At 38.3% G+C, this 26,915-nt stretch overlaps 1 protein-coding gene across 3 annotated transcripts in view; it reads left to right on the top strand.

The window, feature by feature from the left end:
* SLC16A1 (solute carrier family 16 member 1) overlaps positions 1–26,915 on the top strand; it is a 53,781-nt gene extending 26,866 nt beyond the window's left edge. For all 3 annotated transcript variants that reach the window (XM_059138480.1, XM_059138479.1, XM_059138477.1), the window contains exons 2-5: positions 10,815–11,075; positions 16,777–16,920; positions 21,581–22,444; positions 24,994–26,915. In XM_059138480.1, coding sequence (XP_058994463.1) covers positions 10,859–11,075; positions 16,777–16,920; positions 21,581–22,444; positions 24,994–25,265 — 1,497 coding nt within the window. In that variant the 5' untranslated portion in view covers positions 10,815–10,858 and the 3' untranslated portion in view covers positions 25,266–26,915. The remainder of the gene's footprint in view (positions 1–10,814; positions 11,076–16,776; positions 16,921–21,580; positions 22,445–24,993) is intronic.

Genomic DNA, 26,915 nt, shown 5'->3' with positions numbered 1-26,915 from the left:
CCTTTGACACATGATACATTACTTGAAATAGCAGCCCTTTTCTAGATGACAGAAGTAATAGAGTCAGTTACAGATGCTAGGTTTCATGTGTTTCATGGTGCTCTGGGTCCTGACAGGTATATATTGTGAGCTTTCTGTTGGGAAAAGCTTTGAACAGATTGGTGGTTTGGGTAGAAAATACTCTCCAAGGATACATATAGTATTTGGGACAACCAGAAAAATGTGAGGAGGGGGTGCCTGGGTGGTACATTCAGTTGACTCTTGGTTTCTTGGTACATTCAGTCTGACTCTTGGTTGAGTGGTGAACTCAGAGTCATGAGATCAAAACAACCTCTACCATCTCAACACAAAATGTGCTTAAGACTCTGTCTTTGCCTCTCCTGCTAGCCTCCCCGCCCCCGCCACCGAACACACGTGCACACGTGTTCTCTCTCTCCCTCTCTCAAATAAATCATAAAAAAAAAATGTGAGGAGGATGACAGGGAATATCTAATAAGTCAAAGAACTCTTAAAGGAAAGGAAATTATTATTTTGTCTTATAATAGAATTACTACAATTGTTTTCTTTTCAACTGGCTAAATAAAAAGATTTGACAAAGATTTGACATCCTTATTCAAAGTTATTTTAATAAGTGAGAGGACTTAAAATGAAAGATAATCCATTATGCATCATCTCCTACCATCCTTTCCTATGTACATATGCATCAGCTTTTTTGTGTAATTAAATACGTTCAGGTTATACATCATTATTTACTAAAGCACTTTAAAATACGGCCTAGCAGAGAGATTCTGATTTAGTTGAATGCACCAAGATGAGATACAATCTGAATAAACCAAAAACGAATAGATATCAATTTAGTTACTTTTGCAATCAAGTAGAGTTAGTTATTTGAAACAACAGCCATTCTCAGAGTGTTTACGGGCTCCTCAAGGACAGCAAGATTCAAGGTTGGAATCCTTAGATTACACATTGTAACTAATCACTAAGAGATGATAGTTTATTGAGTTTTGGTGTAGTATCAAGGTAAAATATCCACGGTTATCTGAAAAGACTATTAAAATACTCCCTTGTACAACTATGTATCTGCTTAAGGTTGCTTTAGACCAAAAACTTTGAGATCTGTTATATTTAAAAAAGGAATCTATTTTATATCTATGGGTAGGATAGGCTAACCATGTAAATAATAAAAAATCTGGAAAGTAATTAAAACATTGCTATTTTTAGAGATTATAAATATGAGCTAAGTGAAAGTAAGATCTACAGTTACTTTTCCTGTATTATGAAGGACAAACCCAAAATCTTTCTTTAAGATAAACAATTAGCAAAATGTTAATTTTTCTTCAAGAGTAGTGTATTTAACTCTTTGTAATGCTGGCCAGATTGGCCTTCAGTGGTAAGGGAGATACAATCAGTTGGAAGTTTGCAGAGCCAGGTTTGTATTTTTCTAGGTTTTTTATATTGAGTTTGGTCAAAACCATTCATTTCAAACTGTTGAGTATTTGGCTACCTAACAATAGTATTCTTATATTTCTCCTTTTACCAGCACTTGCTTTATTTATTTATTTGCTTACTGTTCTGTTCACAGTCTTTTTTCTTTCTTTCTCTTCTGTTTCAAGTAGGAAAGAAGGTTAAAAAAAAAGATGAGATTTCCTAAACCTTGAATCTTGGGATTTACCTTGAGGCAGGTAGTTCTATAAACCATGAAACTGGACTAGAGCTGGTTGTAAAGAGTAGTAGCTTAACCACATTAACAGCAACAGCTTCAGTAAATAAGCCTTCTGGATTTTCTATGTGAATGTTTCCATGTGAATTTGAAACCTAAAACTAGTCTACACTTAGTAACAAATTCTTTTAAGATTATTGATTTTAGATACTTTCTGCCTCTTTTAAGTTCACAAACTGGCCATTGTCATTTTAGGAAATCACAATGGCTTTGTTTTAAATGTCGATGGAGAAAGTGTAGGGAACATAATGAGTAGTACTATTTCCAAGGGCTTTTGTAACTCAACTCTTCTGGAGTGTGGTCAGAACATGGTGGGTATGGGGCACAATTTCAGCTTTCCAGATTAGTTTACTTGCACAATTCCTGAGAGTCATGGGACTCTCAGAAGTGATCCAAAAAAAAAAAAAAAAAAAAAAAATCAGAAGGTGATAGAGGAGAAATTGGGTGATTCTTGCACCGTGGTCATCGCCAGGATGTTTCCCATTGTCCTTTACAAGGAAAACTGACAATGAACTTTCTCATCACCAAATCACTTTTTTTTTAATCTCTCCATCATTGTCAGGGAACTGCAAGAGAGTCATCAAATAATAGCTAAGCTAACAGGAAGGCTACTGTGCACACTGGAAGGATTAAAATCTTAAACTTTAATCCCTTTTAGCCTCTGGACTTGAGTACTTCTCAACAGGGCTCTGAATACTAATGTGGGGGAGCTTGCTTTCATAATTTTCTTGTATGAACCCTTTTGTTAGTAGCTGAGATGTGGTCTGTTAAAGGAAATAATATATTTAGGTAATGATATTACACAGTTTTTTAAACCATGTGCCATCAGAATTTTTTAAGTTAATGAGAGCCACATTGTGTTGAATCCATATCTGTTTTTTTGAAGTGTTGTTTTCAAAATTTTGTATTCTCTTATACTTCTGGCTTCCTTCTGAATCTTTTTAAAGCTTTTCAAGTTTTAAATCTAATTTTGACACTATGGAGTAAGATATTACTAACTTGATGAGGCAAGTCTTAGTGACTAAAAATTGTAACTGCTTTAACCATCCGGGACAAATCATAGCTGGCAGCTAAGCTCAAAGTTTCATCACGTCCAGCACGTATTAGCTGTTCGAGTTAGAGCTTGATGCATTAAATAGTTCCGCCGTCTGTGTGGGTATCTCTCTATGTGTGTAAACAATCTGGGGCAGTGTTCTTTGAAAAATCTCAAGTGCTTTTCTCTTTTTTCATACTAAGATGAAGGAAAAACTCATAAAATTAATGCCTAGAGCAGTTCTGTTTAACATAATTTTAGAATCAAGACTGTTTCTTTTAGAACGAAGTAGTTACATAGCTTCCTGTATTCATTCCAATAGGAATTTTAGGAAGCTTCAACTTGTAAATAATTTAATCCCTCCTGAACCATAGGTAGGTGAAATACCCTAGGACAGATACCTTAAGTCTTTAAACTGGGTTATATTTTTAAGGGAATTATTCTTCAGATTTTCAGATTCAAAATACTCTGAACTAAAAATCATCTCTCCTGAAAATGGATGTCTGCGGTCTTTTCCTTCCTTTTTCAGTTTGTTTTCTTCAAAAGCCCTTAACCCCATTATGAAAGAAAGGTGTATCTCTCGCTTATCCTAATTCTGATTATGGTTCATTGCCCCCATACTATCAAAATCTCTTGGGCTCCCCAAACAAGAGAAAATTGCAGAATGCATTGTCCCACAGAGTGTCCCATGACAGAAATCCAAAGAGGGGTTAGGTCAGAAATATTGGGGGAGGCAGGACTTTATTCCTTCAGGACAACAAACTCCTTTTTTTTCTGTATTCTAAGTTAGAGTTAGATGTTAAAAGTGAGATGGTTACCACAGGGATGGTGTAAATACATTTATTTCAGACTTTGACAGAAATCTGGCCAATTAGACTAGATGGTATTTTCTATAAATTGGGCTAAAATTTTAGCACCAAAGTTGTGACAGATATGTTTAAAGCACATAGAATACAACATATAATATGCCAGAAGTTCTATTCTATGTAACTATTAAGCTTAATAACAAATTTTAGATGTAAAGTTAATATATAAGACAGATTTTTTTCCCTTTTTTTTTGTCTACAAAATCCTGCACATGGAAGTTACAGCAGCTTTATTCATAATTGCCACAACTCAGCAGCAACCAAGATTCCTTCAGAGAGTGAAAAGATAAACTGTGCTACATGTAGACAATGGAATATTATTATATAGCACCAAATAGAAATATGCTATGAAGCCATGAAAAGACCTAAAGGGAACTTAAATGCATATTACTAAGTGAAAGAAGCCAGTTTGAAAAGGTTGCATACTGTATGATTCCAACTCTGTGGCATTCTGGGAAAGGCAAAGCTATAGAGATGGTAAAAAGATCAGTGGTTGCCAGGGATTAAAGAGGAGGAAGGGATGAATATTGGGAGCACAAAGGATTTTTAGAGCCATGAAACTACTTATTAAATACTGTAATGGTGGATACATATCATTATAAACTGTCCAGATGTAGATTGTATAACCTTAAGAGTCAACCTTAAGGCAAACTATGGAGTCTCGGGTAATGATATGTCATAATTAATGTACATACTGAGTAAAACAAGACTAGAGTTCCAAGGAAAAGAATATTATTTTAGGATGGTGACACTGTTTTCACATAGAGAACAAGTTTGAGATCCTCAGATAGGCCAAGTGCCTGAAATCAGGATAAGCCTGCAGTTCTGGCTGTGCAAAGAGTGTTCTTTGACAATGGAGAATTATGCTTCAGGAGCTTAAGACCTATCTGCAACTCAGTGAGGTTGCGACTATCTCAGAAATGTCTCCACACACTGTTTGGACTTCTATAAAGGAAATGGATGGTATGTTCTGTTTCTCCAGGCACTTCACCTTTTCATCAGCCATGTTTGTCTGTTCCACCAATGAGCAAGAATAGGTTGAAAATTATGTTATGACACAATTTCATCCATCCTGACAAGTTAATGAAGGGGAACTTCTGATAGGAACAAATTTATAATTGTTGTGGTGGCTTCCAGTCTATATCTGATCACATCAGTCTTGGCTAGTACTTCCTCTTGGGAAGTTCCAGTACCGGGAGGATATGGAGGAGATGCCCTTGCCTAACATTCTTGAGCATCTTTTCTCAGACAGTTCTGAAGGAGCACTACCAAGTATGGCCCAAGGGATCAGTGCTGGTCTATTGTGTATTTCCAGTCCATGATGAGATAAGTACAAACATTAATGTTAGTGCTAAGCATTTAGAAACTTCTATAGCAATTTTTTTTCAATTTTGTATATGTTTGTATGTGATAGTATCAATATATACTCTTTAAAAAGACTCTGATGTAGAGATACAGATATATACACATAAATAGTTTTACATGAATAACACTGTGTATGTCTAAGGTGTATTTTGAAAATGGTGTTCAGCATCCATTAAACATCCTCTTCTCGTGTACATTATTGTGTTGCAGAGGCTTTAAAGCTAAGCTTCATTTCTCAGGCTTCCTTGTAACTATATTCCTGAATTTGATTTAAATTCTGCCAGTCACATGTATTCATGTGACATTTGTAAGGCAGAATGAGAACAAAGGTCTTGCTGTCTACTCACTAGCTTTGAGGTTTTGAGAAGCAGGGCATATGGGATCCATCTTGAAGATGTTACCAGAGGAGGCACATATGGTTCTGGAGCTAACTGCAGAAATTAACAGCCTTTGATTTCAACTTCCTGATTTTGATGATTACTTGATTTTAGCAGCTTTTTTATATTGCTGGCTTCCTAGTTGTGCCAGTAGTGATACGATTATGGAGTCCCATGGCTTTTTGGTTATAGGAGGAGGAGCCTCCTCCTGGGCCTGGATAGTGCCTTGGAAAGCTTCATGGATCCAAGGGAACAAATGTTGAGAGTCTAGGGCCTGTCAAGTATAAGAGCTCTGGTAAATCCTATTCTTTTTTGAGTTGGGATCCTAAAGAGCTGTGCCATAGGAATAAGGGTACATTGGAGGTAAAACAGTCCTCAAATGACTGCAGCCTGCAGCCTACACGTCATCTGTATGAACAAAACATATTGGTCCTTGAAATATTCTTGAAGAGATTCTAGGTTTATATAGCTCTAGGTAAATGAAAATCACTCTGGAGGGAGATACTATCCTAAACTTCAAATTTTCAGTACAGATGGAACTATACTAAGGATGGAAAACGCAGAAGAGAAAGAGAATAGATACCATGGGAAGGTTCAACCCACATCTAATTGGGGTCTCAGGGGAGAGGTAAAAGGGAAGGAGGAAGAAGGAATATTTGAAGACATAATGGCTGAGAGTTTTTCAAAATTGATGAGAATTCTGTTTTGTCAAGTTTGATTATCTTGTAATCTGTATTTCCTGATAATCTGTATTTTCTCAAAAAATTTTTAAGGTTTTCCTCTTTATCTTATTGGGTTTCCTCAAACTGTAGGTTCATATTATTAATCAAATCTGGAGTAGCCATAGCCATTAACCCCTGAAAATTGCCTCTGTCCCATTCTTTCCATTCTCTTCCCAAGTCCGTTTAGATGTATGCCAGATGCTCCCATTCTCAACTCCTGTGTTTGTAAATCTTTCTCTCTCAGCTCCAGAATAAAGCTCTCCCCTGAATTCTGTTTTCTTCAAACCTATCCTTTAGATTTATGTTCTCTCTTCTCTAGCTATATTCAGTCTGCTGGTTAACCTATTATTTCGTTGAGTATACTTTTTATTTCTGGAAGTTCTGTTTCAGGTTAGCTGGTCTTTTAATACTATTTAACGTGTTGTTTTTTATTTAGTGGTCTTAATTTTTTATCTCATGCTTTTAATAATTTTAAATATTCACATGCAATGTTTGTAGTGCTTGTGTCTAATCCAGCAATATTGAATTGGCTTTACTTCACTCATGGTTAATTGATTCTTGATGTGTTTTGAAATTTTAGATTGTCGGGGCACCTGAGTGACTCAGTCAGTTAAGCATCTGACTCTTGATCCTGAGCTCTGATCTTGATCTCTGGGTTGTGAGTTCAGGCCCTGGCCTGGGCTCCATGCTGGGCATGGAGCCTACTTTAAATGAATGAATGAATGAATGAATGAATGAGAATTTATAGTTTGTCAGCTTATGTTTGACAGGGCTTTATCTGTGGGAACTCTTTGCTAGCAAAGTCAAGCGTAGTATATATCTAAATGAACAACAGAGGTTTCCCACAGACATTGCCCTGCCAAGCATAAGCTCACCGAGACCTGTAATTGTGAATTCTCAGAAGAGTATCTCCTCTTCCTAGTTTCCTTTTCTTTCTTTTAATCACCAGATAGCCAAGAGAATTTGCCTGCCATCACCTTTTGCTTCTGTATTATCTCCATATGCTACTGAACAGATTTTATTCTCCTTGTCACTGTCTTTGAACTATTTTTTTTTTTAAAGATTTTATTTATTTATTTGACAGAGAGAAATCACAAGTAGATGGAGAGGCAGGCAGAGAGAGAGAGAGAGAGAAGCAGGCTCCCTGCTGAGCAGAGAGCCCGATGCGGGACTCGATCCCAGGACCCTGAGATCATGACCTGAGCCGAAGGCGGCGGCTTAACCCACTGAGCCACCCAGGCGCCCTGAACTATTTTTTTGATCACTTTTGTTGAGGTATTATTTTTTTAAGATTTTTATTTATTTATTTGAGAGAGTGAGAGTGAGAGAGCACATGCAGGGGGAGTGGCAGAGGGACAGGGAGAAACAGGCTTCTGCTGAGCAAGAAGCCTGAAGAATGGGGCTTGATCCCAGGACCCTGGGATCATGACCTGAGCTGAATGAAGGCAGACTCTTAACCCTCTGAGCCACCCAGATGCCCCTGAGGTATTATTTACATACACTAAATACAATTTAATGTGTAACTTCTGCCACAATCATAACAGAACATTTCCATGGGCCAGAGAAATTCTCTCAGGCCCCTTTGCAGTCAGCCTCATCTCTCCAATCCCTCATCTGTTTTCTATTACTGGAGTTTGGCCTTTTCCCTTTCTTTCTTTCTTTCTTTCAAGATTATTTATTTATTTATTTATTTGACAGAGAGATCACAAGAAGCAGAGAGCCCAATGCAGGGCTCAATCCCAGAACCCTGAGATCATGACCTGAGCCGAAGGCAGAGGCTTAACCCACTGTTAAGGAGTTTGACGCCCTGGAGTTTGACCTTTTCTAGAGCATGATATAAATGTAACCATACAGAATATAGTCTTAGGTCTAGTCTTTTTTCACTTAACTTAATGCTTTTATGATTCCTCCATATTTACATGCATCAATAGTTTGTTTAAGTCTGTTGTTCCAATATATGGATATACCATGATTTGTTTTTCCATTCACTGTTGAAGGACATTTGGGTTGTTTCCAGTTTGGGGCTGTTACAAATAAAGCTATTAGGGAATTCTCACATAAGTCTTTGTGAAGATGTATGTTTTCATTTACCAAGTGATATAATGGCTAAATCATATGTTTATATCTTTAACTTCTTAAGACACTTCCAAAATGTTTTTCAACCTGGCTCTACTGTTTTGCTTTACCACCAACAACAGCATTCTGTTTGCTCCATATCCTCACCAACTCTTGGTATTATCGGTCTAAATTTTAGTCATTCTAATAGATAGGTATTAGTATCTCTTGATTACAATTTGCGTTTTACAAATGGCTAACAATTTTGAGCATTTTTTCATGTACTTCTTTGTCATCTGTGTATCTTCTTTGATAAATTATCTCTCCATTTCTGTTGTCCATTTTTAATTGAGTTGTCTTTACTACTGAGTCATTAAAGATCTTTTTATGTTTTGGACCTGTCTTTTGTTGGTTACTTTTTGTATTTATTTTCTCCCAACCTGTAGCTTAAAAGCAGTTTATACACTTTTTAGTAAATGTGCTGTTGCGTGCCTTTAGAAATATTTGCTCAATTTAAATATTGAGTCTCTCAAACCATGAGAATGGATTACCTTTTGTTTTTTTAATTAGTGATATCTTGTAGTTTTCATTGTATATATCTTACACATTATATATCCCTGTTCAATAGTTTTTTGATGTTTTTCTAAATGGTATTACTTAAAATTGCAAATTCTGATACTGGTTTATATATAAAGACAGATAATACTTGTTTATTACTGTTATATCCTGAAACCTAGTTAAATTCATTTTTAGTTCAGGAACGTTTTTAAAATATTCTTTAGCATTGCCTACATAGATGATTATATTATCTGTGACTAAAGACAACTTTTTCCTTCCTAGTCTTTTTACCTTTTATTTCTTTTTCTTATCTGCATACACTAGAGGCTAGAACCTCTAGTATAATGTCGCGTAGAAGTGTTGAAACCTATACTGTTGCTTTTAGGGAAACTTCCCTTATGAGCTATTTTTTTTCCTACCCCTGCAACATTCATTATCTTAAATCATATTTGAAGTGTTCAAATGGGTTGGAAGAAACAATGTTTAGCAGTTGACTACTATACTACTACTATATTTTAAGCTAGGATATTTATTGCTGTAATAAATCTGAGTGGTGATCATTTGAAATGGACATGCTAACATAGTATTGCAGGATGAGTTGTAAGGTAGAAGTTAGCTTCAAATAAATAAAAGGAGAGCTTCATGAGAGAACAGGCAAGACTACCATCACACACTCACTCTATCATCTTGTTCACACTTTTAACAGGAAGTTATATTTTATAGCCATGCTGTACATTAGTACTAGACGACTTCAAGAAAAAGGGAGTTTTTGATTTGAAGTACCATCTTTATTTTTTTTTAAGATTTTTTATTTGTTTATTTGACAGACAAAGATCATAAGCAGGCAGAGAGGCAGGCAAAGAGAGAGAGAGAGGAGGAAGCAGGCTCCCTGCAGAACAGAGAGCCCAATGCGGGGCTCGATCCCAGGACCCTGGGATCATTACTTGAGCCGAAGGCAGAGGCTTTAACCCACTGAGCCACCCAGGCGCCCCTGAAGTACCATCTTTTGACAGCATAGTTCATTTTGTGAGTTTATATTGACTAGCTGGTGTTTAGGGTCTTTTCTTATATAATGGGGAAAAAAATACCTTGAATCAAAACAATTAGATAAAAGGAAACTTTTCTGAGAGAATTTTCTAGCCCACGGAATGATCTGTTTTGTAAATTGCTACATATCTAGTGACTCGGGTACCTACTTCCTAATATTTTGTCAGCAAATAAATAAGAGAAAGTAAAGGTAGGATTGAAGAATAAATTTTGGGAAAGGGGGAAAACTTACAAAGACTTTTTTCAAGGCTGAAACTTGCATATGGCATGTGTTATGTGAATTTTGCAAGCGGATAAGTCAAATGACACAGTTAGTTATGGTAATTTGAGGAGTTCTACTAACTGCTGAAACAAGTAGGTTTATTTGAAATACAAAGACTGTATTGAACAGGATATATTTCAGTTATGGCTCCTTAAATGGTATGGAGCTATTTTCCTTTATGCTATTCTTGGCAATACCATATCTCTGAGACTCTTTTCCTTTCTTTATTTTTTCTTTTCTAAAGATTTTACTTATTTATTGGAGAGAGTGAGTGAGAGAGAGCACAAGAGGGGGGAGGTCAGAGAGAGAAGCAGCCTCCCAGCTGAGCAGGGAGGCTGATGCAGGATTCTGTCCTGGGACTCCGGGATCATGACCTGAGCCTAAGGCAATTACCCAACCAACTGAGCCACCCAGGTGCCCCATCTGACTCTTTTTCTTTCTTTTCTTTTTTTTTTTTTTTAACTAAGATTTTATGTATTTATGTATTTTGGCAGAGAGGGAACACAAGCAGGAGTCTGTGTGAGAGGGAGAAGCAGGCTTCCTGCTGAGCAGGGAGCCCGATGCAGGGTTCCATCCGAGGACCCTGGGATCATGACCTTAACTAAAGGCAGATGCTTAACAACTAAGCCACCCAGGGACCCCTAAGACTTTTTTTCTGATAATGTCCTTAGAAGATCATTTCTATTGCTAAAGTAATATTGGGAAACAATTCCAGTTACTTGAGAGCTGGTTATAAAGGGTAGAAGTGCTTTTACTGGTGGAAGTGTTTTATTACTGACATGGTATTTTAATTTTATGTCCTTCAGATACTTGGATTTGAACTGCATTTTGGAATTCATCTACACTTAAAATGCCACCAGCAGTTGGAGGTCCAGTTGGATACACTCCCCCAGATGGAGGCTGGGGGTGGGCAGTAGTAGTTGGAGCTTTCATTTCCATCGGCTTCTCTTATGCATTTCCCAAATCCATTACTGTGTTCTTCAAAGAAATTGAAGGCATATTCAATGCCACCACAAGTGAAGTATCATGGATATCCTCAATCATGTTGGCTGTCATGTATGGTGGAGGTAAGTACCTGTGAGGACCTTTGATTTGGTTCAACTCAGTATCATTTAAAAGCTCTCAGAAAAATAATGTGCAGAGCTGATTTTTCTTAATGCTCTCTGCCAGATTCTTAAGATGTAAACACAAATAAAGATTTTTCTTTTTCTTTTTTTAAAGATTTTATTCAGTTTTTTGTCAGAGAGCTCACAAGCAAGGGGAATGGCCGGCAGAGGGAGAAGAAGGCTCCCCACTGAGCAAGGAGTCTGATGCAGGACTTGATACCAAGATCGTGGGATCATGACCTGAGCTGAATGCAGATGCTTAACTGAGCTACCCGGGCATCCCACAGATAAAGATTTTTCTTAAATTGATGTTGGGAGAATTAAAGTAAATCAGGCTCACCTTAATAGCATAGTTCAAAGTCTCAGGTAAAATCTTTTCATGGTGTTAGATTTAAAGAACTGAATAAAATCTTCCCATTCTTCCTTGTGATGTTATTCATCCTAAAAGCATTTCAGCTGAACCTTAAACTTCAGTTTCATCATATTTTTCCCTTCTGTTTTCCTTGACATGTTATAAAAGAAATGTGAAGAGTAAGTTGCATAACTAACATCACTTAAAATACTCTGTTTCCCCTTGGAACATCAAATTACAATGTAAAATGTAAAACTCAAAACCTTCCGTAGTGCTTAAAATATAGTTGCTTAGTGAGATTCTAAAGCCAAGTATATTTACTGAGATTGACAGTGTCTCATGTTGCTTAGTTAGCCATACTTTCACCTCTGTTAATACTACTTTTTGGTGGCAGTTTAGTATCTCAGATTATTTTCACATGTAGCTCCTTAATAGCCAATACGAAGATTCTGTATGTTGAGTGTAAAACTTTAGAATTGGAATTCTTGGAATTCCAATAACCTGGTGGCAGAGTCAACCAATGTTTAGCAGTATGCACATATTTCATACTAGGCTAGATATTGTGAGTGATAGAGAACACTTGGTCCTGATCTCTGTCTTTGGTGAGTTTATATCCTATTGAGACAATACCATAAACTCATGAAACAAGAATAGTTAAAGTCATAATTTAACTAAATATATAATTTCATCGCATACAAAAAACAGGTAATCTGGTTGCCTTAGAGGTGAATTCAGTGACTGGGAACAGAAGTGGGAAGACTTAAGTTTTTTCACTGTATATCTTTTTATTTTATGCCTTTTGAATTTTGAAGGTATGCCTATTCTGTCAAGTACTTTTAAGAGAATATAAGTGCTGGGGCGCCTGGGTGGCTCAGTGGGTTAAGCTGCTGCCTTCTGCTTGGGTCATGATCTTAGGGTCCTGGGATTGAGCCCCGCATCGGGCTCTCTGCACAGCAGGGAGCCTGCTTCCTGCCCTCTCTGCCTGTCTCTCTGCCTACTTGTGATCCCTGTCCAATAAATAAATTTTTTAAAAAATCCTTAGAAAAAAAGGAGAATATAAGTGCTAAATTATAGTACTTACTTTCTTTTTATAAGTTCAGAGAAGTCAAAAGGGACTTTGGATATTATCTAGCTTCTGAGAGCCAGTAGTTTTGGAGGCTTTGAACTCTCATCTGCCAAGATTTTCTAATCAGGTTTTAACTATGATGACTGGAAGAAAGTGGTACAAATATTATCCAGACATAATCCAGGTGCTCGGTATATCTTTAAGCTGACTGTAAATCAGAGGTTCACATGTACAATTTGGAGCTGCCAAAGAGCTTGAGAGCCACTTGCATTTTGCATCAGAAGTAAGTGATGTCAGTTGTACTAATGGCACATGACAGTTTCTTCTGGGAAAACAGGTCCTTCTTTGTCCTCACCCAGAGATAACTAGCACATTTCTCTGAATTTGTGTCATAAGAGGCCTACAAACTGTATTCCTCTCTATTTTTAATGATAGCTAATTGGGGTCATCCTTCCTGAAATAACTCCTAAAGACAAATTGCGTATCGAGAGCCTGGTGGCAGAATTTTTACTAAATGGGTTATTTTGTTTTGATTGGCTCCGAGGTGGCGTATCCCCTAAGAGTTATCATCAGTTTTACAACTGCCACAGTTCTTTAACTTAAAGTATTTGGCCCACACCCTCAATGCTGATGTTTTGAACTATGAGTGGTTTAGCATTTTTTTATTTTTTAGTACTTTGGTTCAGAGATATGTGCTGATCCTTGTTAGAGTGTAAGTATTTTTAGGGAGGAGATTTTAGTTCCCTACTTTTTAATTTATTTGAGTTTTTCTTAATTTTTTTTTTTAAGGGAAGTGTAAATTTGCCTGTTTTCGGTTTCACACTAATGTCCTTAACATTTCCTAGTTTAATATTACAGATGTTACAGGGGCGCCTGGGTGGCTCAGTAGGTTAAAGCCTCTGCCTTCAGCTCAGGTCATGGGCTCAGGACCTAGGATTGAGGCCCCCCCCCCCCCCCCCCCCCCCCCCCGCATCAGGCTCTCTGCTCAGCAGGGAGCCTGTTTCCTCCTCTCTCTCTGCCTGCCTCTCTGCCTACTTGTGATCTCTGTCTGTCAAATAAATAAATAAAATCTTAAAAAAATATATTGCAGATGTTGCAGAATTTTTTTTTAAGATTTTATTTATTTATGGGGCGCCTGGGTGGCTCAGTGGTTTGGGCTGCTGCCTTTGGCTCGGGTCATGATCTCAGGGTCCTGGGATCGAGCCCCGCATTGGGCTTTCTGCTCCGTAGGAAGCCTGCTTTCCTCTCTCTCTCTCTCTCTGCCTGCCTCTCTGCCTACTTGTGATCTCTGTCTGTCAAATAAATAAATAAAATATTAAAAAAAAAAAAAGATTTTATTTATTTATTTGACAGAGTTACACAGCTAGAGAGGGAACACAAGCAGGGAGAGTGGGAGAGGGAGAACAGGCCTCCCGCTGAGCAGGGAGCCCAATGTGGGGCTCTATCCTAGGATCCTGAGATCATGACCTGAGCGGAAAGCAGATCAGACCCTTAACCATCTGAGCCACCCAAGCACCCCTACAGATGTTACAGTATTAACTTCTTGTGTGTGGCAGGATTTTGATCTTTGTAATTCTGACTGTACCAAAATCTATTTCATGACCAAATTATATGGAAATATTTCATGAATATTCTTTCAGTATTTAATTCTTTTCATCTTAATACAAGCTGCAAATTCAGGCTATTTCCAAACCAGCCATGGTCTGATATTTTCATGAAGTGACTTAGAAATTCAATGAAAACTTCTTTATACATATCCTTGGTTGGGCCGGAAGTCTTTCCTGGCAGCCAGTTCTTGATCTGACCCTTAAAGAGACTTAGTCTTCTGAAACACTAGGATATCAAAAAGTTTGGGGGGCGCCTGGGTGGCTCAGTGGGTTAAAGCCTCTGCCTTCAGCTCAGGTCATGATCCCAGGGTCCTGGGATTGAGCCCCGCATCGGGCTCTCTGCTTGGCGGGGAGCCTGCTTCCCTTCCTCTTTCTCTGCCTGCCTCTTTGCCTACTTGTGATCTCTGTCTATGAATAAATAAATAAAATCTTTAAAAAAAAAAAAAAAGTTTGATTCTGCGGCACCTGTGTAGCTCAGACTGTAAGGCACCTGCCTTCAGCTGGGTCATGATCCTGGTGTCCTGGGGTCAAGCCCTGAGTCAGGCTCCCTGCTCAATGGGGAGCCTACTTTTTCCTCTCCCTCTGCCACTCCCCCTGCTTGTGCTCTCACTCGTGCTCTCTCTCTCTCTCTCTGACAAGTAAATAAATAAAATCTTTAAAAAGAAAAAAAATGGGGCACCTGCATGGCTCAGTTGATTAAGCAGCTGCCTTTGGCTCAAGTGATGATTCCAGGGTTCTGGGATCCAGCCCTGCATCAGGCTCCCTGCTCAGTGGAGAGCCTGCTTCTCCCCCTCCTTCTTGCATGCTTATATACACCATAATTTGAATCTGGGTTCCCTAAAAGGTCAGAGCTGACCTTTTAATTGCATCATACTGCAACTTGGAGTTACTAGAATATAAGTAACTGTAGAATTTCCCATAGTGTTTATGGAAATAGAATATGTCAACATATAACCAGTAATAAATTCTGAATACATACATTCTATATTTGTTTTAAAAAACGAACTTACTGTCTTCTAAGGAATTAATTATAGAATAAACAGAATAAAGTCCAAATTTACTCTGCTAATAGAAGAAAAATAAAATTTTTATGTCTTCTGCTTTATAGCTTAGTTCCAAATATATGGATTATACATAATAGAGAGGAAAGGGGCTGGATTTGAAACTTGGTCCTTGGTAGCTTTGTGACTTTGCAAAGTTCAAACATCAGTTCATTTCCTTGTGTGCCCTTCCCCACTGATGCATTGCACTGATCCTGTCTGTTTGCAGTCATCTACCTTAAACAGGCAGATGAGGTATGGTGTCATGTAAAGAAAGTTGCCATTCCCGCAAGTCCATATCCATGCAGTACAGACTTAGGTATATTCTTCTATAAAGAAATAAAATGCAATGAATGTCATTCAGGGTAATCAGAAAATATTGTTAGTCTACTTAAGAGTTGTGTTACAGCTCTTCCTTTTTTTTTTTTAACGATTTATTTGAGAGAGCGAGCAAGTGCATACGGTGGTGGGGAAGGGGCAGAGGGAGAGAATCTGCCAACTGACTCCCTGAGGAGTGTGGAGTCCCATGCAGGGCTCAATTTCACCACCCCAGATCATGACCCCAGCCAAAACCAAGAGCTGGAGGCTCAGCTGACTGAGCCACCCCCAGGCACCCCATGTTATAATAAACACTTGAAAATTTGGGAAGGGGAATAAGGGAATTACAGATTATATGTTTGTAGCAAGTAAGGAGAGCCCATTTGATACTCATATTTGAAAACTGATACATTAAATGCATCAAGTCTTTTTCTTCCTGATCCTTATGATACTTCACGTTTTATTTGGGTCCCTCTCTCACACTGAAGGAAAACTGGTATTTTGGTATGGATCTATTTGATTATCAGAGGAAATTTAATTTGATTATTTTAGATAATACTCCATTTCCCATCTTCTTGAGTTGTTAGACCCAAGATATTTTGACCATTGTTTGACTTAATCTCCTGCAAGCTTTTTTTTTTTTTTTTTTTTTTTTACAGTATTGCTACCATGAAACCGTAATTTAGGCATGGAAGCAAGTTAACTCGAAAAGAAATATTCAATTTGGTACCTAATACAGCTAGGTGTAACTGGGAACAGTTTTTGTTTTCAATTTAGATTTCCTAATTACAAAGCTACTTAAACTTGAAAAACATAATTACATATTTTTCAGGGAATTTTTTTTCTTTTTTAAAAATATGACACAAACTACATTTATGGTAATGTGTAAATAATGCTCTGATATGATATCATATCATAGTGCCTGTCCAGAAATTAAAAGAGAGCAAACTTAACTAAGTATGTTTGTCGTATCTTAGATCAACAAGCCAATGAACATCCATTAACAAGTGTTTTCAGCCAGTTATGCCTTATAACAGAAGATAAGGAGAGAACCAGAGTCTGATATTTTAGTAAAATTCCATCCAATATTCATAAAGAAGATACACAATGATGGTCTTTAGCATCTTTATTTTCTAATACACATTCGGTATTCTTAGTATTGTCTTTGTTTTTAATCTGTTTATCTTAAAGGACTTGTAATTTAGCATCAATGCCTTGTGTAGATATGAGGGAGTTTGTTCCTTTCCTCTCTGCTACTAAATTTCTGGTTCTCTTCTAGGTCCGATCAGCAGTATTCTGGTGAATAAATATGGCAGCCGTCCAATCATGATTGTTGGTGGCTGCTTGTCAGGCTGTGGCTTGATTGCAGCTTCGTTCTGTAATACTGTTAAGGAACTTTACTTGAGTGTTGGAGTCATTGGAGGTGAGTTACCGTTCATTCATTTTCAAGCATTAATTTATTGCTGGCTATTTGGTATTTATTTAATGTTCATCTTTCAGATCTTTTGAGTGAAAGTTTTACCTTAAAGAAATTACTTTTGATTATCATTATGAAGAGCTGTAAATACATTAATGGGTATAAGAAAAACTTCTAAAGAAATTCTTGTTATATAGTGGGTGTTCATTGTTGAATGAATGAATAATGAAAAAGATGTGGCACCTGGGTGGCTCAGTCATTAAGCAGCTGCCTTTGGCTCAGGTCATGGTCCCAGGGTTCTGGGATCAAGCTCTGCATCCATCCATCTGGCTCCCTGTTCAGCCAGAAGTCTGTTTCTCCTTCTCCCACCCCACCTGCTTGTGTTCCCTCTTTTGCTATGTGTCTCTCAGTTAATTTTTTTTCTGTTGAATTTTGTTTGAAAGCAAATTTTTTAGTTGAGTCTTATTCCACCTTTTCCCCTTTTCATCTACAATTTCAGGTATTCAAAACTCGCAATATTTTATGATTTTTGTCTAGTATATCATTATTACAAAGTTGTTCTCCATGCCAAGATTATGAATGTATTTGCCTACTTTTTAAAAATTGTGTTTAATTCCAGTGTAGCTGGCATACTGTTATATTAGTTTCAGGTGTACAATCTGGTGATCCAACGATTCCATATATTACTCTGTGCTCATCCAGATCAGTGTACTCTTCATCTCCTTCACCTATTTTACCCATCCCCCTAACCCTTCTCCCCTTGTTCTCTATAGTTAGGAGTCTGGGGTTTGGGCTTTGTTTTGGTTTGGTTTGGTATGTTTCCTCCCTGCCCCTTGGTTCATTTGTTTCATTTCTTAAATTCTACACATGAGTGAAATCATATGCTCTTTGTATTCTTTTGCTGAATTATTTAATATAACATTATACTCTCTACATCCATCCATGTTGTTGCAAGTGGCAGGATTTCATTCTTTTTATGGCTAAATAATATTCCATTATATAGGGGTGCCTGGGTGGCTCAGTGCATTGAGTGGTTGAGCATCTGACTCTTGGTTTCAGCTCAGGTCATGATCTCAGAATCCTGGGATTGAGCCCTGTCTCGGGCTTTGTTTTCAGTGGGGAGTTGGGGAGTCTTTCTGAGATCCATTTCCTCTCCCTCTGCCCCTCCCCACTCTCGCATGCATGCATGCATATTCTCTTTCTCAAATAAATAAATCCTTAACAAAAATAATATTCGTGTGTGTGTGTGTGTGTATGACATCTTCTTTATCCATTCACCAATCAGTGGACACTTGTGTTGCTTCCATAACTGGCTATTGTAAATAACGCTACAGTAAACATCAAGGTGCATATATCCCTTCAAATTGGTGTTTTCATCTTCTTTGGGTAAATATACAGTAGTGGAATTACTGGATCATACGGTAATTTTACTTTTAATTTTTTGAGGAACATTCCTACTGTCTTCCACAGAGGCTCTACCAACTTGCATTCCCAACAGTAGTGCACAGGGGTTCCTTTTCCTCCACATCGTCCCCAACATTTGCCATTTCTTGAGCTTTTGATTTTGGCCATTCTGACACATATGAGGTGTTATCTCGTCGTAGTGTTAATAGGCATTTCCCTGGTGATGAGTGATGTTGAGCGTCTTTTCATGTGTCTGTTGGCCATCTGTATGTCTTCTTTGGGGAAATGTCTAATATCTTCTGCTCATTATTTAATTGAATTATTGGGGGGGTGTGGAGGTGTGTGTGTGTGTGTGTTATATAAGTTATTTATATATTTTGGCTACTAGCCCTTTATCAGATACGTCATTTGCAAATATCTGTTCCCATTCACTAGGTTGTCTTTTTGTTTTGTTGACTGTTTCTTTTGTGGTGCTGGAGATTTTGTGTGTGTTTTTTTTTTTTTTTTAAGATTTTATTTATTTATTTGACAGAGATCACAAGTAGGCAGAAAGAGAGAGAGGAGGAAGCAGGCTCCCCGTGGAGGAGAGAGCCTGATGTGGGTCTCGATCCCAGGACCCTGGGATCATGACCTGAGCCAAAGGCAGAGGCTTTAACCCACTGAGCCACCCAGGCGCCCCTGGAGATTTTGTTTTGATGCAGTCCCAGTAGTTTATTTTTACTTTTGTTTCCCCTGGCTCAGGAGACATATGAGAAAGATATTATGCTGATGTTAGAGAAATCACTGCCTCTGCTCTATTCTAGGATTTTTATGTTTTCAGGTCTCACATTTAGGTCCTTACTCCATTTTAAGTTTATGATTGTAGATGGTGTAAGAAAGTGGTCCAGTGTCATTCTTTTGCATACAGCTGTCCAGTTTTCCCACCACCGTTTGTTAAAGATACTCTTTTCTTCCCATTGCATATTCTTGCCTCCTTTGTCAATGATTAATTTAATTGACCATATAATCGTGGGTTTATTTCTGGGCTTTCTATTCTGTTCCATTGATCTATGCGTCTGTTTTTGTGCTTGTACCATACTGTTTTGATTACTACAGTTTTATAATATACTTGAAATCTGGACTTGTGATACCTGTAGCTTTGTTCTTCTTTTTCAAGATTGCTTTGGCTATTTGGGAGTCTTTTGTAATTCCATACAAATTTTAGGGTTATTTGTTCTAGTTCTGTGAAAAATGCTGTTGGTAGTTTGATAAGGATTGCATTTAATCTTTCCCCCCTCCTTTTTTTACATTTAAAATTTCTGATTGGAAGAAAACATTTTACATAAAATGAGAAGAAATATGAAACTCTCTTTGTTCCCACATGGTTAGTCAGTTTGTTCGTTTGCTCTTTTATTTCCTCAAATATTTATTGAGTAACAACCGTGTGTGTCAAGCAGTATTCTAGATTTTGTTGGGAATAGAGCAACAACTAGGGCTAAATCATACCCTTTTATGAGGGGACAGACTGTATTACTTACAAATGTATGTATAAGTAGGAAGAATATCAGGTAGTGATAATGCTATACAAAGCCTCAAAACAAAATGTTCTGACAGGGAAGGACTGGTGGTAGATTGGTAGTCTACAAAGGTAGGTCATTCTGAAGAGATGACCTTAACCAAGAGATATGAGTAGCAACAGGAAAAAAGCTTTGTGAAAATTTGGGGCAACCTAAGCCCCAGGTCAACAGTATGCTTATTGGCACAGGTGAGAATGGTCTGGTATGAGATGAGGAAGGGAGGTAAAGGCCAAGGTAAAGGTTATGGATGGGAAGCCATTAGCAAGCCTGAACTAAGAGAGTGGTCTGCCCTGGTGTATTGGTTTAAGCCTCTGTGAATACCTTAAACATAAATGGTAGGGAGCTGGAGCAAGTTGGGGCCAGGGAGAGCATCTAAAAGTTATTTGAATATTTACTTTTACTAGAACTGTTTATTGAATAATTCTATAGTAATTTAAAATTTCATTTTTATATTAAATCACATATATATGTTAATTTTTTACATTTTACATTTTATATATATTATATATATATAATTTTACATTTTATATTATATATATTAAATCATTTACATTTATGGGGCGCCTGGGTGGCTCAGTGGGTTAAAGCCTCAGCCTTCCGCTCAGGTCATGACCCCAGGGTCCTGAGATTGAGCCCCACATCAGGCTCTCTGCTCAGCAGGGTGCCTGCTCCCCCTCCCCCCTGCTTGCCTCTCTGCCTACTTGTGATCTTTGTCAAATAAATAAATAAAATCTTTTTTAAAAAAACCATTTACATTTATATATGGATATCTATCTATCTATCTACAAAATCAGGTATGTTCCTGGACTTTCTGACCACTTTAACCGATAAGTGTTTACCTGAGTCAGAGCCACACTGTTGTAATAATTGTAGCTGTTAGAAGAGCACTTAACTATCTGTTAAAGTTTGTCCCACTCCTCCTGTACCACCAGAAATTTCCTGGTTGACTCCCGTGCATTCTTCTAAGTATGTTTTAGAGTCATTTTACCTATTCCAAATGAAATGCACTGACATTTCATTTGGAATAACATTAAATTAATGCATTCATTTGGGAAGTACTGACACCTTGATAATGTTGTGTTTTATTATCCGAAAACTGTGTGTATGTGTGTGTGTTGTTTTTAAATTCATTGACTCTTTAGGAAGGTTACACAATTGTAGTGAGCATATTTTTGTAGTGAATATACATTACATGGTTTTTTGTTTGTTTGTTTACTTTTTGATACTACTGTAAGAGGAATAATTTTGTATTGCATTTTCTGTTGTAAAACTTTTGTCTCTAGTTGTAACTATCTACTTAATGATCGTCTATTGTTACAGTGACTCCTCAGATGATTCTGTAAGACTAGACAAATAGTTATTCACCTTCAAGTAATATAAGCAACAATAATAAAAATAACATTTATTGAGTGCTTTCTATATGCCAGGCACTCTACTAAATGTTTTACTCACAGTAGTATTGTATGCCCTTTTTTACGTATCAGGAAACACTCATGTGTCTGATCTTACCAGCCAGTAAATAGTGATGCTGAGGTTTGAACCCACTTAGATCTCACACTTTAAACCATTATGCAGTATGTCTGAACTGGTGAGGATTTTTGTCTCTTTTGTATTAATTATACTTCTCTTCTTAATTTCTTTGTCTGGCTAAGTAATTCCTAATATGTTTGTGACATTTATGTTGTTCTTTTCCCTCCTTTTTCCAGGTCTTGGGCTTGCCTTCAATTTGAATCCCGCTCTGACCATGATTGGCAAGTATTTCTATAAGAGGCGACCGTTGGCAAATGGACTGGCCATGGCTGGCAGCCCTGTGTTCCTCTCTACCCTAGCCCCCCTCAATCAGGCTTTCTTTGGTATCTTTGGCTGGAGAGGGAGCTTCCTAATTCTCGGGGGCCTCCTCCTAAACTGCTGTGTGGCTGGAGCCCTGATGCGACCAATAGGGCCCCCAGCGACAAGTGCGGGGAAAAGGTCCAAAGAATCCCTTCAGGAACCTGGGAAATCTGAAGAGAAAAAGGGGTCAAGTGATGCAAATACAGATCTTATTGGAGGAAACCACAAAGAAGAGAAACGGTCAGTTTTCCAAACAGTTAATAAATTCCTGGATTTATCTCTGTTCACACACAGAGGCTTTTTGCTATACCTATCCGGAAATGTGCTCATGTTTTTTGGACTGTTTACCCCTTTGGTCTTTCTTAGTAATTATGGCAAGAGTCAACATTACTCTAGTGAGAAGTCTGCCTTCCTTCTTTCCATTCTGGCTTTTGTTGACATGGTAGCTAGACCTTCTATGGGACTTGTAGCCAACACCAAGTGGATAAGACCTCGAGTTCAGTATTTTTTTGCGGCTTCTGTTGTTGCAAACGGAGTGTGTCATCTGCTAGCACCTTTATCCTCCAGCTACATTGGGTTCTGTGTTTATGCTGGATTCTTTGGATTTGCATTTGGGTGGCTTAGCTCCGTGTTATTTGAAACCCTGATGGACCTCGTCGGACCCCAGAGGTTCTCCAGCGCCGTGGGATTGGTGACCATTGTGGAATGCTGTCCTGTCCTCCTGGGGCCACCACTTTTAGGTATAGTATGCCCTACTCCCTCTTTGGTTCTATTAACATGAAGCAGGCATAGGAGATGGAAGGGTGCTAGAAAGCCAAGATTAGTAAGCTGCCTGGTGGCAGAAGGTACTTCCGTTTCCTCTAGCCTCAGTGCTGACACAGTACTTGGCACAGCAGAACTGCTCTGATTCTTACGGAAGTGAATTACACTCAACCATCCACCTGAAAGGGGAGTCCAATATTTTTATAAATGGCATTCTTTTTTGAAGTACGTTTTCTCTTCAAAAAACTTACGTCCTTGTTGTAGAAAACATGTAAAATACAACTCCATCTCTGATAATAGCTACCGTGTAAACTCATGGTTTACCAAGGACTGTTCTAACCATTTTCTATATTCTCTTCTATCTCACAAGCCTATGAAATATAACTGTTGTAGTTCCTACTTCATAAGAAATAGAAACTTTGAAAGGTTAAATAATTTGCCTGTATCATATGGCTAGTAAGTGATTTGGGAACTGTTTCCTAAGGATATTAAATACTTCATCTTTTGGGGCGCCTGGGTGGCTCAGTGGGTTAAGCCACTGCCTTCGGCTCAGGTCATGATCTCAGAGTCCTGGGATCGAGTCCCGCATCAGGCTCTCTGCTCAGCAGGAAGCCTGCTTCCTCCTCTCTCTCTCTCTCTCTCTCTCTCTGCCTGCCTCTCTGCCTACTTGTGATCTCTCTCTGTCAAATAAATAAATAAAATCTTTTTAAAAAATACTTCATCTTTTAAATTAATAGCTCATTAGATAATATTAGTGAAAATACAATTTGGCCCTCCTTTTAGGTGTATACTTCTTGAAAGTATTTGGCTAGTGAGTGAGAATACATCAAAGAAGTCCTACAGCTATCTTTTCACATTGTTCTTTTCCACTGCATATCCAGTGATTGCCAAGACTTGTCAATTTTCACCTCCTAAGTCTCTTTCTAATCAGCCCATTTTTCCATCACACCACCCTATTCACAGCTCCTGTCTCCCATCTGGGCTGCTGCTTCCCATAGCCTCCTGGCTGGTCTACCCAGATCCACTCTATCCCACCTTCAATCTGTTTTCTACTCTGCAGACAAAATTTATCTGTGCAAATACAAACCTGATAGCCCAGCTGATTAGATCTCTCCAGTTGCTTCCGATTGTTCTCAGGGTGGAGATCAGATTCCCTGCAAGGCGTCCCCCAGCCTGGCCACCAATCTCTGCAGCCTCATTTCCTGTCACTCACCTTTTGTTCTCTCTGTTCCAGCAACCCCGCCCTTCCTCCTTCCCCCTCACCTCGCAGCTTCCTCCCACCTGCCTTAGCACTTGCTGTTCCCTGGCCCCAGCCTTCTCCCATGCTCTCCTCTTGGATAACTCCCATCCCCCTCTAGGTCTCTGCTTCATTTACACTTGAAGAGAAGCCTTCCAGACCCGCTTGCTGCTGCCAACCCCCTATTTTCTGCTTGCAAACCCCCCTTGTCATGGTTTGTGTAATTATTTGATTAACATTTCTCTTGTCCACTGAACTGTGGAGGTTTTCTCCTCTGTTCTCCCTTATCCTGAGGGCCAGCAGCCCAGTGCCTGGGACAAGTATAGGCACAGTAAGTATTGCTGGATGGCCAGTGCCCTGAGTGAGAAAAACACAAGGAATGGTGTTTGAATGGGTTCTATTCGGTCCTTCTCTGAAGGATAGAGTAGGGTTTTCCAGAGTTTATTCCTTAACATACCAATTGGATGAGATGCTAATAAATTCTATTATCATAAGGATTTCATGGCCAAAAGAAAATGTTGGGAACACTAAGTTTGATAGATGTCTCTACTAGAGGACCTTGCAAAATCTTTAATATGCTAATGCACATGGTGACGCTTCACTGGAGAAGCATATGCTGAGCCATTTCCTAGGTCTGACTCTGGAAACACTTGGAAGGTTGTAAGTCAGGCTTCAGAGTCAGACCTCCTGGGTTTCAAGCCAGGCCACTTCAATTACTAGCTCTGTGACCTTGGAAAAGTTACCCAAGGTTTCTAACTTCAGTCAGCAGATTATACAGCAAGTGTGATGACAGACGCTGCCTGTTGTGAGGGTTAAGCACTTAGGATGTTGGAAAGGTGATGCTGTTAGTTAATTCTGTAGCACAGGACAAGTGTCCCTTGGACTGCTCTTCAGGAATGCTGATGTCAGCAAAAGAGCATTGGGTGGGATGCTGCAGTTAGGTCTGGAGCCTGGGGGCAAGACTCCCACATCTCTTCTGAGCCACACATTTTTCCATTGTGAAGGGGAGACTTGATTGTACGTATCTCTAGGCCTTCCCCATTCCAGTTGGCCAAGATTTCATTACTTTCAAGTTGCTAAAAGTAACGGGATAAGCAAGGCCATCTAAAACCAAGTGTGATGTCATAAAAGATAAGATCATTGTTAACAGTCACTTTTTAGAAGCATTTGTTATTTGTGGGCTCCTTTGAGGATTGGCTGACATCTTTCTGAGTGGATCCTTCAGCTCTCTTTGGGGGAAGGTGTACGTGTTTACATCTGTCCACATAACTTTGTTTTGGGTATCTTCAGGTCGTCTGAATGACATCTACGGAGACTACAAATACACCTATTGGTCATGTGGTGTGATCCTTATTGTAGCAGGCATCTATCTCTTCATTGGCATGGGCATCAATTACCGACTTGTGGCGAAAGAGCAGAAAGCAGAGGAGCAGCAGAAAAAGGAAAGCAAAGAGGAGGAGACAAGTGTCGATGCTGCTGAGAAGACAAAAGAATATGCAGCAGAATCTGCAGAGCAGAAGGACACAGAAGGAAGTCCCAAAGAGGAGGAGAGTCCAGTCTAAACCTGTGCGGCCCAAGGGTCAATGAAGTAGCTGTGACCCAAGATATCTGAAAATATCTACTGGCCTGTATTCCAGCAGTGGTGCTCAATGACCATAGTGGGCATGTGTGTGCGAATCATACCAGCTGTTCATGGATGGAATTTTTGTTTCACTCCTTACCAGTAGCCTGAATTAAAAATGCCATACCTTTGGGGAGGGAGTGGTTGGCAAAGAATGAGAGAAGGCAGTAGTGTGGTGGTTTTTTGTTTGTTTGTTTGTTTAAATCCTAGCTTTTAACAGTGTCCAGAAGATTATAATATGTGCCTTAAGTTTTAGTCTTTAGAACTCTTTAGGGAGCCTTAACTTTTTAAACCATTCTGCTGAATTCATCTATTTTAAGTGTTACATTAGAAGGAAGAATAACAACTAACTTGTTTGAGACAAATCTAAAATTTAAAATTAATCTTGCTTCATTGTTATTTGTAATATACTGTCAGACATCATCACTGGAAGATTTATGAATAGAAATATTGATTGGAAGTTGGGATATTATAAAATCCTGACTAAAATATTTTCCCCGTATCAGTAGTTGCCTGGTATAGTGCCTGCTAGCTATATATTTAGGAAATTTAAGGCATACAACTTTGGAAACAAGTTGGCAGTTCTAGGTACATTGTACTCAACAGCATCCCTCTGGAATCTTTTCTTAGGATGCTAATATTATTAGTGCTTGAGAATTTATTTCATTAAATTACTGTTTTCCCTTTTCAAAGACACATTTTGAGTGGTTATAGACCATTGCCCCCTTTGAAATTACTTAGTACTTTTCACTCTAAAAGTTAATTTTAAAATATGCAAAACTATGTATTTGCGCCTCCTTAGTAAACACAACACATCTAATTAAATGTAGACAGATATTTCAAACAGCAGCAGAATTCAGCTTCAGTTTTACCAAAACCTTAGTTAAACTGTGAGGCTTGGAATTTTTGTTGGTGGTGGTGTTTCTGGAATTTCCCCCCATTGATTCGTAGTGGTTCTGTTTATATCTGCGTCTAGCTCAGAGCTGTGTGTGAGATACTCAGTCTTTGTGTGTTTAGGTTTTTGGTTTTTTTTAATATTTGCTAATTAAAGCCAGAGTGATTTGGCCCCAGGCAAACCAGTAAGAGTAAGATTGGGAGAGAAGTTGCTCCGTTTCTTTTACTGAGAAGGCCTGAAAAAAAAAATTATGTTTTGCTTATAATTATTAGATATAGTCTTACTACTTCACAGAAACCTAAAGATATTGTGACCCTTTTTACTTACTTGAAAAGTAGAGAAATGAGTTTAGCATAAGGATTGGGAGGATGGACCAGAATGAAATCTGTAAATATTTTTTTAACCTAATATCTTCTAAAATGCACAAGAAGATAATGATAGACACTCAATAAATCCTATCTAGTGCATTTTAAAGTATCATTGTAATTGACACAGTGAAAGTATAGGTACAAAACTTTTTGTGTAAGAGGCTGGCTTTTCCAAATAAACTTTTTTTCTCTTTTTTTAAGAAATCTTTCTCCCTGTAAATGTTTATTTTCTTGAGAAAGTATTACTGTGTCTTCATTTTCATTATCAAGATCCAGTTTGGCCCTTACTAATATTAAATCATCAGCTTATGTGCTGTGGAGCAGTGTA

The sequence above is a fragment of the Mustela lutreola genome, chromosome 10 (genome assembly GCF_030435805.1).
Source record: "Mustela lutreola isolate mMusLut2 chromosome 10, mMusLut2.pri, whole genome shotgun sequence".
Taxonomy (NCBI): domain Eukaryota; kingdom Metazoa; phylum Chordata; class Mammalia; order Carnivora; family Mustelidae; genus Mustela; species Mustela lutreola.
This window is presented reverse-complemented; position numbering and strand designations above follow the sequence as displayed.